We start from the raw sequence: 12,805 nt of genomic DNA on the forward strand, positions 1-12,805 counted from the left end.
ATTATTATTATTATTTTATTATTTTTTTTTTCTTTTCTTCCTTCGGGGCACCCTGCCAAGAATAACAGCCGACTCCAGCAGGTCGGCACAGGAAGGGAACGGCTGGAACCTGATTTGCAGGCAGAGTCTCTGAGAGCCAGAATGCAGTTTATGGAAAAGGGCTCTGGGGAGGCATAAACCTGCCCCCCCACCCCAAAAAAAAAAAAAAAAAAAAGAAAAAGAAAAAAAAAAGGAAAAAAAAAAAAGGAAAAAAAAAAAGGAAAAAAATGGAGGAAAAGGAAAAAGAAGGGGGGGAGAGGGAAAAAGAAAAAAAGGAAAAAAGGGGAAAAAAGGGAAAATAAGGAGAAAAAAAGGGGAAAATATAAAAATAATGAGCTTCCAATCAAGCTCTATTTTTTTTTTTTTTTTTTGAAAAAGACTTTCAGCTAAACTCACTTTGAGTTCAGATCACTGGCACTGATTTAGGGAGGGAGAGGGAGAGGAAGGGAGAGAGGTCAGGGATGGGGTCCCCATCCTGGGTACCCCCTGATTTGGGGCCAAAGTCCCCTGGGGTGAAAACACCTTGACCTGCAGGGTGTTGGGTGCCTGGGAGACATCCTGGGCACAGGCTGAGAAGTTTGGTGTCCCCACTGCTGCTCCTGAGCCCAACGCTGGCCCTGGCTGGAGGGGTGGGAAGGTCCCCAGGGAAGTGACACTGAGAGCATCCCTGGGGCTGGAGTGGGGAGAATCCCTGCTGGGTCCAGGGAAAGGCTGAGCTGTGGGAATTTGGGAGGGCTGGGCTCACAATCCTGCAGATTATCCCCTGTGCCTCAGTTTCCCCGGGTGTGACAGCTCTGTGTCCATAGGGATGTGTCTGGGGAGGGTGATGGGATCAGCACCATCCAGGGAAGGTGAGGCTGGGCTAGCAGGGATGAGTGCCTGGCTGCTTGCCCCTTTGTGGGCTGAGCTTGCCACTGCGTGGCCACCACCTTCTGCCAACAACAACAACAACAAAAAAAATATATTCTTCACAAGGCAAAAGTTTCCCAGCTCCCCTTTTGGCTGCAGAAGGGCAGATGGGTTCCTGCTCAGCTCTGGCTTGGGTTTCCCAACCTGCCTTTAAAAATAAAATTAAAAAAAAAAAAAAAAAAAAAAAGAAAAAAGATAGAAAACAACCCCTGTCCATCACTTGGCCACCCCAAGGCACAGCAGAACCTCCCAAACAAGCATTTCCACCAATTCTTAGAGGGAAGCCAGGGGAGGCAGCCCTTGATCTCCAGCCCTGCTGGGGAACCTGCTGAGCTCCCAGCCCTTGCTCTGCTAATCTCCTCCTGCAGATCCCACAAGATATTCCCAAGGGGGAGCATGGGCTGGGCTGGCTTTGTTCCACAGCTCCATCCTTGGGGACATCTTTGCCTCCCAGCAAGCAGCAGTTGGCTCTGGGGGAGGCGGGACCATGGGTTGGGGTGACAGGGGGTGACAGCCAGCGGTGCCACCAGCCTCATCCTCACCCCAATCCTGGGAAGCAGCAGAGGGAGAGGCAGGATCCTTGCAGCCGGGGTGCTGGGATGGGGTGAAGCCCTGCAGCTTTCTCCAGCTCCTTTCTAATTCCTTTCCCAGCTGTGTTGCCTCAGCTCCATGACCAGGCTGTAACCGGAGCGGGTCAGCGTTTTGCTGATGGAATGTTTTTTCCATCGGGAAATACCAATTTCTGTGGGAACATCTCAATTTTAACCAAATTTTGCTTGGTTTTTTTTCTTTGGTTTCTTTTTTTTTTTTTTTTTTTTTTTTTTTTTTTTTTTTTTGAGGGGGAGAATCCTTAAAGCCCAAGGTTTTCAAGGAGGTTCGACCTCCTCCTAGCATTCCTTGAGGAATGAGCATCAAAGTCCTGGAGCTGTGAGGGTGCTGACATAGGAGTAAAATCCAGGCTCAGGAAAGCCCCAGGTGCCCTTCAAAAACTGTAAGCTTGACTACTTTTTTTATAAAAATGTCAAAATGGAGTCACCTGGTGGATCGACCTCAGAGAGACAGAGGGTTTCTGGAGGAGGTTTCCCTCTACTCTTTATTTCCACAGCTTGTGTTTCCTTTTCCCAGGCAGCAAAACTTGGGCATCCCAGGGTTTGGCATCCTGGGTACCAGAGGATGGAGAGACAACACCGAGGAGGATTTTCACCTGCATCCTGAGGGGATGAAGACATCAAACTCCCTTTTGGGTGGCTTTTTTTTTTTTTTTTTTTTTTTTTTGGAGCTTCACCAGCCAGAGATCCAGCCTGGGCTGCCCAGTGAAGCAGATGGCATCTTCCACTGGTGAATAACGGGCTGGGAATAGAAAGCTGAAACCAGAGCCCTCATCTTCCCATTGCATCTTCAGAGTCATGTGAGAGGTTCCTTCCATCCCTCCCCTCCTGTTTGCCCAGGCCTTGCCTAGAAATAGCTTCTGGCACTCACATGGCAGGACCTCGACCTCAGGAAGCAGCTGATGCCATGGATGGCCCCACCAGGCTCCCTGCCCCGGGGCTCTGCGGGAGCTGGGAGGGCTTGGAAAACACTTGGAGCTTGGAAAACACTTCATGGAGGGAATGCCAAGCTGCTGGGATGGGCTCATTCTCCCTGGGGGTGCTGGACACAAGGGTGCAGAGTCCCCACTCAGCTGCTGCTCCTGAATTTTTACTGCTGTGCATATTTGCACTGATAAAACTTTTTCTTCCCTTTTTTGATTTTTTTTTTTTTTCGATTTTTTTTTCCGCCCCCTCTCGCCTCTCCTCTCCACCCTTTTTTTAATAGCAGCCTCTAACAGCCACACTCATTCTTCTTTGTTGACACGGCCCTTTGGCATCAGCACTTGGCATTTGCAGAGCAGCTCGTTCTGGAAAAAAAAAAAAAAAAACAAAAAAACAACAAACCTTTAAAAAACACGAAAAAAAACACTTGAAAAAAAAAAAACAAAACAAAACACAACCAAACCAAAAAAACTCAGCAAGCAATCTGGCCCTTGTGCCTTGCAGGGGACGTGGCTCCCTCCTGCCTGGCAGGGCCGGGTGCCCGGGGGGGGATGAGTTGGGGATGAGGATGCCCAGGCTGCTGGCACCGTGCTTCCACCCGTGTTCCCCGCACTCCCCCCACGCGTGTGTGTGTATGTGTGTGTGTGCTGTCCCTCCAGGCTGGCCCCGGGGCTCCTGGCTCCCCACGTGTCCCCGCCGTGGCTTTGTCCTCTGGCTGTCACCGTTTCTTTGCCGCAGCAGCAGCTCCCAAAAGCGCTGGAGCGGCTCCGGCTCAGCCGCATCGTGGCCCCGCAGGGCTGCGCTGCCTCTTGGTGGCCCCGCTCCCCCCTCCCCACCCCCCCAGAGTCACCTTTCTCCATCCCGCAGCATCCCTCCCCCCCAGGCAGGGACCACCCTGTGTCCTCCATCCCTGCAGCCCCCGTGTTTCGGCCCCCGGCTCCAAATTTCGGCACGGAACGGCTGCACCTCCTTCCCCTCCTCTTCCCCCCCCTCCATCACCATCTTTTCTTGGGTCATTTATTTGTTTATTTTTTTAATAGATTCCAGGCTCCAAGCTGTGCAGGGGGGGATGTTCCTGCTCGCAGCTTGGCTGGGAGCATCCTCGACTCACCTGCACGGCCAGGAGAAGGACCTGGGGATGTAATTTATAAGCAAGAGAAAACCCAGCTGGGCTTTTCCAGCAAAAGGAAGAGAAGTGGGGACAAAAAAAAAAAAAAAGAAAAAAATCGATGAAGAAAGTAAAAAGCTTCTAAGAAAGGCTAAAGCAGCAGGTAAAGGGTGGATCCTGACACTTCCCTGAACCAGCCCTATCTTTTCCATCTGAAAAATCAGCAGTGAGTGCAGGGAGCAGCGTGGTTTTTCAAAAAAGAAAAGGAAAAATAAGCTTGCAGAGGAAAAGAACAGCTGTTGAGCACAGAGTTCAAGGGCTCTGAACCCCAGGCCAGTGCCCCAGCAGTGCTGCAGCCGGCCGAGTGCCACCAGCTTCACCCCGGGCAGGTGTCACCCTGGTGCCACCCCGTGCCTCAGTTTCCCCAGGTGGCACAGCGCCGCCTGTCACTTTTATGTGTGTGCTGGCGCTTCCCTGTTGGGCTGAGGAGAGGGATCAGGGCTGGGCTGGGCAGCACACTGCCCTGGGGCTGCTCTCCCCACGGGAGGAGGTGGGAAGCCGGTTGGAGGCCGTGGAGGGGCAGAGGTTGTGCCGCCTCCCCGGCTGCCTCCTGGGAGAAATATTCCCTTTCCAAGCAGCAGCCCCTGCGGAAGATAATCCGGAGGGGGTGGCTGGGGGAATAGTCACGTTGTCTCGAAGGCACTGTGTTGTTTGAAATGCTCTTTAAGGCACTTGATGACTCAGAGCAACAGCTGGAAGGAATAAGCAGTTGGTAATTTCCATATTAACCTCCCGGTCCTGCTGGATGGGAGAGGGGAGAGGATCTGCTGCAGCACGTGCCTGCTGGTGGGGAGGGTGCAGGGGGACCTCGGCATGGGGGTGCTGCTGGCCACTGTCCTGCTGTGCCCAGGGCATGGGGAGAGAGGTGGGGATGGGGATGAGGGAGGAGATGGGGATGGGGGTGAGGAGAGGTATGGAAATGGGGATGGGAATGGAGATGGGGATGAGAGTGGAGATAGGGATAGGAATGGGCATGAAGATGGGGGTGGAAATGGGGTTTGGGGGGAAGAGGGGGATGGGAATGGGGATGGGGGGAAGTTGGAAGTGAAGAGGGAGATGGGAGTGAAGATGGGGACAGAAATGGGGATTGAAATGGGTTTTCGGGGGAAGATGGGGATGGGAATGGGTATAGGGGAAGCTGAAGGTGAAGAGGGGGATGGGAGTGAAGATGGAGATAGAAATGGGGATGAAGATGGGGGTGGAAATTGGATTTGGGGGGAAGATGGGGATGGGAATGGGTATAAGGGAGGTTGGAGGTGAAGAGGGGGATGGGAGTGAAAATGGGGATAGAAATGGGGATGAAGATTGGGATGGAAATGGGGTTTTGGGGGGAAGATGGGGATGGGAATGGGTATAGAGGAAGTTGGAGGTGAAGAGGGGGATGGGAGTGAAGATGGGGATAGAAATGGGGATGAAGATGGGGGTGGAAAGGGGGTTTGGGGGGAAGATGGGGATGGGAATGGGTATAGAGGAAGTTGGAGGTGAAGAGGGGGATGGGAGTGAAAATGGGGATAGAAATGGGGATGAAGATTGGGATGGAAATGGGGTTTTGGGGGAAGATGGGGATGGGAATGGGGATGGGGGAAGTTGGAGGTGAAGAGGGAGATGGGAATGAAGATGGGGACAGAAATGGGGATTGAAATGGGTTTTCGGGGGAAGATGGGGATGGGAATGGGTATAGGGGAAGTTGGAGGTGAAGAAGGGGATGGGAGTGAAGATGGAGATAGAAATGGGGATGAAGATGGGGGTGGAAATTGGATTTGGGGGGAAGATGGGGATGGGAATGGGTATAAGGGAGGTTGGAGGTGAAGAGGGGGATGGGAGTGAAAATGGGGATAGAAATGGGGATGAAGATTGGGATGGAAATGGGGTTTTGGGGGGAAGATGGGGATGGGAATGGGTATAGAGGAAGTTGGAGGTGAAGAGGGGGATGGGAGTGAAGATGGGGACAGAAATGGGGATTGAAATGGGTTTTCGGGGGAAGATGGGGATGGGAATGGGTATAGAGGAAGTTGGAGGTGAAGAGGGGGATGGGAGTGAAGATGGAGATAGAAATGGGGATGAAGATGGGGGTGGAAAGGGGGTTTGGGGGGAAGATGGGGATGGGAATGGGTATAAGGGAAGTTGAAGGTGAAGAGGGGGATGGGAGTGAAGATGGGGGTGGAAATGGGGTTTGGGGGGAAAATGGTGATGGGAATGGGGAAGCTGGAGGTGAAGAGGGGGATGGGAGTGAAAATGGGGATAGAAATGGGGATGAAGATTGGGATGGAAATGGGGTTTTGGGGGAAAGATGGGGATGGGAATGGGGATGGGGGGAAGTTGGAAGTGAAGAGGGAGATAGGAGTGAAGATGGGGACAGAAATGGGGATTGAAATGGGTTTTGGGGGGAAGATGGGGATAGGGTGAAGTTGGAGGTGAAGAAGGAGATAGCAGTAAAGATGGGGATAGAAATGGGGATGAAGAGGGGATGGGGTAATGGTGGAGATGGGAATGGAAATGGGGATAGAGATAGGGATGGGTCTGGAACTAGGGATGAAGATGGGGATGAGAATGGAGATAGGGATAGAAATGGGGATAAAGATGGGAATGGAAATGGGGCTTGGGGGGAAGATGGGGATGAGGTGAAGTTGGAGGTGAAGAAGGGGATGGGAGTGAAGATGGGAATAGAAATGGGGATGAAGATGGGGGTGGAAATGGGGTTTGGGGGGAAAATGGTGATGGGAATGGGGAAGTTGGAGGTGAAGAAGGGGATGGGAGCGAAGATGGGGACAGAAATGGGGATGAAGATTGGGATGGAAATGGGGTTTTGGGGGGAAGACGGGGATGGGAATGGGGATGGGGGAAGTTGGAGTTGAAGAAGGGGATGGGAGTGAAGATGGGGACAGAAATGGGGATGAAGAGGGGATGGGTAATGGTGGAGATGGGGATGGAAATAGGATAGAGATAGGGATGGGTCTGGAACTAGGGATGGGAATGGAGATGGGGATGGAAATGCAGATGGCCCCAGCACCGGGCAGGCTTCTTGTGTATCCAGCTTGAGCCTGATGCAAGCAGGGGGGAGCACGGCCCCGCTCAGGGCTGTTTGTACAGCACCTTGCACAACCAGCACCCAATCCTGACGCAACGTGGTCATGGAGCAGCTGCCTGGCCCCTGCCTCCTAAGGGACATCTGTCCCCGGAGCTGGCCTTTGTGCAAAGAGGACAATTCCACACGGAGCCAGCCAGCAGGGAGGTCTAAGACGGGCACAGCGAGGACGTTTGCCTCCCAAACCGGGGCTGCGGGCATCCAGCTGGAGGGAAGAGCCATCCCGCACCGCATCCCGCTCCATCTGCACTGCATCCCGCTTTCCCCACGGCTCCCAGCTCGGAGTTGTCACCGTCCCCAGCCCCTGGGGAGCTTTAAAACGCCGGCTCCAGCAGGAGGGTTGGGGCCGGCGGGGGCCGTGGTGGAAAATCCTGTGCTAGGCTCGCCTGGATCCCCCGCAGGCCCCGGGGGAGGTGTTTGCCGCCAGGGCATATGTTTTCAGTTCTTGCCGAGGCCAGACTTGAGAAATTTTCTCTCCCTCCCAGCTTCTCTGTTGCAAACAGCAACCGCAGGGCCGGGGCGGCACAGGATGATAAATGAGCTGCTCTGTCCCTGAGCAGCCAAGGCCCCGGGAAGCTGCTCCCAGGCTCGGGGCCGGCGGGGTGCGGGGGAACCGGGGGCTCAGGCGCCTGTGGAGAGGCCGGGGAGCAGCAAGGAGGGTCGGGGTTTTGGGGAAGGGGGAGGTGGAGGGAGGGGGGGGGGGGTCCGGTCATGCTGAGTTCTGGTTCTTGAATGCAGCACGTTGTTTTCTCACCCATCTGCAGAGCAGGCTGGAGAGCATCTGGTGGCCACGCTGGAAGGGTGGCTGTGTATCCCTGGGGAGATCCAGCTGGACAGGCTGGGGGCAGCCCCAGATTCCCAGGAAAAACCCCGAAACAGCAGTGGGAAAGCATGCACAGGTGGGGTGCAGCGTTTCCCAAGCTGCTGCTGCTGCCCAGGGTTTGGGATCTTATCCCATAAGAGATGACCTTACCCTGTCAGGATGACCTTACCCTGTCAGGATGACCTTACCCCATTGGAATGACCTTACCCCACTGGGATGACCTTATCCCATTGGGATGACCTTACCCATCTGGGAAAAGGGGTGAGACTTGAGAGAGTCATCTGAGTCATGTCCACCCCAACGGTGCATAGAGCAGCCACCACATCAGGCCTATAAATAAATACAATATGATGAGGCCCTTCTGCCTCCTGGAGACCCCTAAAAAAAAAAAAAAAAAAAAAAAAGCCCCATAGAGCCAGTTCTCCCAAGGTATCACGTTCCCTGCTTTGGGTGTCACCTCCCACCACCCCCACAACCCACCCCCCCCTCCTTTTGCTTCTTTATTGCTGGAGCCATCTGGGTGGAAACTGGATCCGGGTCCCTGAAGAGCCCTCCTGCCCCCTGCCCGTGCTCCAGCTGATGTCACACAATCTGTTTGATCTCCTGGCCAGTTGCTGGGGGGACACCAGATGCTGTCACCCCGCCGACTGGGTGGGAGATGACATCAAGGACTGCTCGACCCAAGAGGGACAAAGCCGGGGTGCCCTAAGGGGGAGGACCCCAAGGAAGTGTGGGGTGGGGGATGATGAGGAGTGGGGGCAATGTGGCTTCTCCTCATCAGCTGGGTGTCCCGATGTCTGGCTTGGGTGGCCCCCCTGGCCCTGTGTCCCTGTGTCCCGTTGCAATTGGTGACCTTGATGCTTTGGGTTTGCTCCTGCAGAGCCCCAGGATGGGCTCAGGGCTTTGCAAGGGCAGGAGTGGGGACATTGCAGTGACTTGCCACGAACTCAAACTCAACTCCCCAGCTAGGCACAGGCATCCTCCTGAAATGCCTGCTTGAAAAATACCCTTATGACTGTTAATACATATATATATTTAATTTAATTTTTTTTTCCCCCTGTCGGGAGAGCCGTGCCGAGCTGGTGGGTTTGCTGACGAGATGCTGGGGCAGTGAATAAGTCAAGTTTAATTGTGGCTGGAGCCGGGTACAGTTTGCACTTCCGCGGTGCCTATTGTCCAAGGACAAGCAAAGTGCTTCCCAAGCATTAAATCTTCTCGGCAGGCTGCAAGGCAGGTAAGGATACACCGGGATTATTGCATGCGTCGCTGAAACCCGGCCAGCTCCGGCTGGGAACACATCAGCTCTTTACCAGCGAGCAGCAAAGCGATGCAGCATTTTCAAGACCGAGCGGGAAATAGAATCTGGTATTGAACTGGAACAACAGCTTGGGGAAAGAAAAAAAAAAAAAAAAAAAGAAAAAAAAAAAAAAGTGAAATAAATGACTGGGGGCTGAGCCGGTGGTCGGGACGCTGAGTTAATGGCTGGTGGAAGGGTTGTAAAGGGCAGGGATGGAGCTGGGGGGTTGGGGAAAACTTCCGTGGGCTCCCTCCTGCCGGCGTGGACGCGGACGCTGTGTCTTTCCACGCAGCTTTGTGGGAGGAAAAGGGGCTGCCCAAAACGCCGTGGTGTGGCGAAAAAGCTGCGGGTGAGCCAGAGGGGATGGCTAAGGAAGAGACCCACTCGTGTTGGGGGGACAGGCTGGTCCGCCAAACCCTGCGTGGGGCCGGCTCTGAGCCTCCCGGGTGGGGTGGGTTTGGAAATCCCCCCCCCCTCCCATACCCGCTCTCCGTGGGGTCGCGGCGGCTCCGAGCCGGGCTGGCGGCGGGCGGGCGGGCAGGGGGGCGGCAGCGGCTCGATCCTCCCCCCGGCTCCCCCCTCGGGGGCAGGTCGCGGCGGGGGGGGCCGGGGAGGAGCCGGGCCGGGGGCGCCGGGGCCGGGAGGCGGCGGGCAGCCGCCCTTCCTCCGCGCCGCCAGCGGGACCCAAACTTTCGCACCGAACTTTTATATTCCGTGTTGGTTTTCTTTTCTTTTTTTTTTTTTTTTTTTCTTTTTTTAAATTTTTAAATTTTTTTTTCTCGGTTGTTTGGAGATTTTTGTTGTTGTGGAATTATTTTTTAATTTTTCTTTTTCCCCCCCCCCCCCGTTTTTTCTTTTTTTTTTTTTTTTTTTCCTTCTCGGCGGCGGGAGGAGGCGGGCGGCAGCTGTGGTGGGGGTGTGTGTGTGTTGGGGGGGGGAGTGGGGGGAGAGCTCCACAAACCCGCCCCCCGAGCCTGCGTGTCCGGCTGAGCCGCGGGATGAGCCGGGGGCGGCGATGAGCGCGGCGGGGCCGGGGGCGGCGGCGGGGCCGGGGGCGGCGGTGGCGGCGGCCCCGCTCTCCCGTAAGCAGCGGCTGATGGCCGCGCTGGCGAGCGGCGAAACAGCGACGGGTCCGGGGGTTCCCCAACCCCCCGGGACACCCCAATCCCCGGCTCCTCCGCTTTGCTGTTTTATCTGCGGCGGCGGCATCAGCCGCGGCAAAGAACTCAAGCTTCAAGTCCGACCCCCCCGCGACCACCGACCCTTTTTTCCCTTCCTTCAGCATCAAGAGCCGGCTCCCGGAGCCCGAGCCGTTTCGGCGGAAGGTTGTGCCTTGGTCTGCGCCGTTTGCCGCTGTTTCCTGGGCGAGCAGTGGGACTCCTTCGAGCGCAGCCGCACGCCGGTGGAGAAGCGCATGTACTGGCTCAAACGGCCCCATCAGTGCGAGGGGGCAGCGGGGGGGGGAGCCGGGTTGAGGCGGGGGGCGACGGGCTGGGACCCCACCGAGCCACCGCGCCGCCCCGCCGGCCGGGAGGAGGAGGAGGAGGAGGAGGAGGAAGAGGAGGAGGAGGAGGAAGAGGAAGAAGAGCCGGCAGCCGGCTCCGAGCTCTCTGAGCTCTCCGACGCCGAAGCCCTTTCGGAAGCCGAAGGGGTGGGCGGCGCGGCGAGGACCCCCCCGGCGGCGGTGGGGAAGAGGGGCCCGGCCTGCTGCTCCTCGGAGGACAGCGAGATCAACATCACAAGCGAGGAGGAAGAGGAGGAGGAGGAGGAGGAAGGCAGCGAACGGCCCGCTTGGGCATCGGGCACCTCCTGGGCGTCGGGTACCACCTGGGCATCGGGCACCTCTTGGGCATCGGGCACCACCTGGGCACCGGGCAGCGCCTGCTACATCTGTGGCAGCCTCTTGGCACCCAGCACCCAGCACCGGGTCCACGTGCAGAAGCAGGAGAAGACCTCCTCGGCACCTTTCTTCCCTTTCCTCTGGCTGCACAGCCCCCCGCCGGGTGCCCAGCCCCTCTCGCCCACCGGCAGCACCCTGGTGTGTCCCTGCTGCTTCTCCTCCCTCATGCAGCAGTGGCAAAGCTTCGAGTTGGCCAACGTCCCGGTGCTCCAGAGGCTCTACGTGGTGCCCCTCAACGCCGGGGCCGTGACCGCCAAGGGCCGGCGAGGGATGAAGGAGGATGAGGGGGGCACCCCGCTGGCACCCGAGGCTTGTTACCTCTGCGGGGAGGAGTGTGGCAAGGAGGCCAGGCCGGTGGCTGCCAAGATCACCAACGGCAACGCCAAGAGCACCATGCACTTCCCCTTCCTCAGCCTCCTGCCCTGCCCGCCCGGTGCCAAGGGGCTGAACAAGCACTGGGAGGTCAGCAGCTGCCGCAAGTGCTTCGGGGTCTTGCAGGACCTGTGGGCCATGTACAGGGCCTGCCACAACGAGGAGCTCATCACCTCGGTGCAGAGCTTCCTGGGGAGGTATCACCAGGTCTTCTCCGCCGGCGAGCCCGGCGGCTTGGCCGGTCACCCCGCCATCAAGCCCGGTGCCACCTCCGTCTGCTACATCTGCGGGGCCGAGCTGGGAGCCGGCAAAGAATTCCAGCTCAACGTCAACCCTCCGGGACGATTTGGGGAGAAGGAACCCTTTTTCCCCTTCCTGACCGTCTACCCTCCAGCCCCGCGGGCCAGGCCGGCTGATTCCACCGGCTTGGTGGCCACTTGTGTCCTCTGCTACCACGACCTGCTGGGGCAGTGGCTGCAGCACGAGGGCAGGAACTCCCACCACCCCAGCAGCGCTTGGTCCCGCCAGTACAAAGTGGAGACCTTCGTCTGCTTCTTCTGCCGGCAGGAGAAGAAGAGATGCCTTGGATTAAAAGCCGTCCAAGTGGCCAGGCTCCCCGTCTTCCTCTACACCCTCCGCGTGGCCAACAGCTTGCTGGTGGATGATGGGAAGCACCTGACCATCGGTGCCTGTGCCGAGTGTGGGGCCGTGGTCCTGGCTGGCAAGAGCACGACCCCACCGGAGCTGCTGGCAGCAGCACCCCCAGCTCTCCTCCCCAAGGTAAGGCTGTTGGCCCGGACCCCATCCCTCCCCTCCCGGCGTTTTCCCAGCTCTGGCATCAAGGAGGAGAAGGAGGAGGTGGAGCGATGACATAGATGGATGCTCTCCTTTTGGGGCTGGTCCCTGGGGGCGAAGGCTAATGGATGGGGTGCCTTTAGCAATGAACTTGTGGAGCTGTCAAGCTGCGATGGAAGAGATAAAAAATCCTTCCAAGAGGTAGGGAGAGCCAAGACCTGGCCTGTCGCAGGAGTGTGTGTCTGGGGGTGTTGGCGCCTGCCTGCTCGCTCGCAGCCCTGGGAGGAGGAGGAGATCCTCATCCCTTGGGATTGCTGGCAAGGATGGGCAGAGGGGCTGGAGGGGGGGGAGGGAGGTGTGCCCGGCTGCTGCTGCAGCACCCTCAAGAAGTTCCAAGGAGCCCGTGGCCTCCACCAACTTCCTAAGTCATCCCCAGTTCCTTAAGGCGCCTTCCTGTGTGGTGGGCTCAGGGCTGGGTGTCCCCACCTGGTTATCCTGCAGCAAGGGACCCCCAGGCAGTGTCCCCCCACACCTCCAGCCCCCTGAGCTGCCCTCATGGGTGTCATCACCTGGGTGCTGCTGGTTTCCCAGGCTGCTCTCTTCTGCACCTCCCACGGGGGTTATGCAGGGGAGCATCACCTAGAAAGCAGCGTGGGGTACCCTACCCCCAAATTCCCAGCTCGCAGGAGCCTGCTGGAGAGCTGCTGCTTTCTATCTGCAAACCAGGCCCCAGGCTGGGCTCTGTAAAATGCCAGCATCCAAAATCCCCCCGTTGGTTTTCAAAGCCTTTTGGGCTCTGCTCACAGCCAGAACCCTGCGGCTCTCCCAAGCACTGGCATTTTCTTTAGAAATGGAAACCAGCCCTTGTGAGACAAGCACTCCTTT

General features: G+C 57.0%; 1 protein-coding gene and 1 long non-coding RNA gene across 4 annotated transcripts in view; one reads left to right on the forward strand and one right to left on the reverse strand.

Moving 5' to 3' along the window:
• The first annotated feature begins 8,600 nt into the window (after positions 1–8,600).
• The window catches only part of GSE1 (Gse1 coiled-coil protein), a 115,422-nt gene continuing 111,217 nt past the window's right edge, over positions 8,601–12,805 (forward strand). For 2 of the 3 annotated variants that reach the window (XM_071756579.1, XM_071756580.1), the window contains exon 1: positions 9,853–11,905. In XM_071756579.1, coding sequence (XP_071612680.1) covers positions 9,869–11,905 — 2,037 coding nt within the window. In that variant the 5' untranslated portion in view covers positions 9,853–9,868. Of the gene's footprint in view, positions 8,791–9,852; positions 11,906–12,805 lie in introns of those variants that run through there. The other variant, XM_071756581.1, reaches the window with a different exon arrangement.
• On the reverse strand, positions 8,660–9,675 carry LOC139801913 (uncharacterized). The gene is made up of 2 exons (XR_011728394.1): positions 9,337–9,675; positions 8,660–8,941 (listed from the first exon to the last, which is right to left on the reverse strand). It is a non-coding gene; the product is annotated as an uncharacterized lncRNA (long non-coding RNA).

The sequence above is a fragment of the Heliangelus exortis genome, chromosome 13 (genome assembly GCF_036169615.1).
Source record: "Heliangelus exortis chromosome 13, bHelExo1.hap1, whole genome shotgun sequence".
In the NCBI taxonomy this organism is placed as follows: domain Eukaryota; kingdom Metazoa; phylum Chordata; class Aves; order Apodiformes; family Trochilidae; genus Heliangelus; species Heliangelus exortis.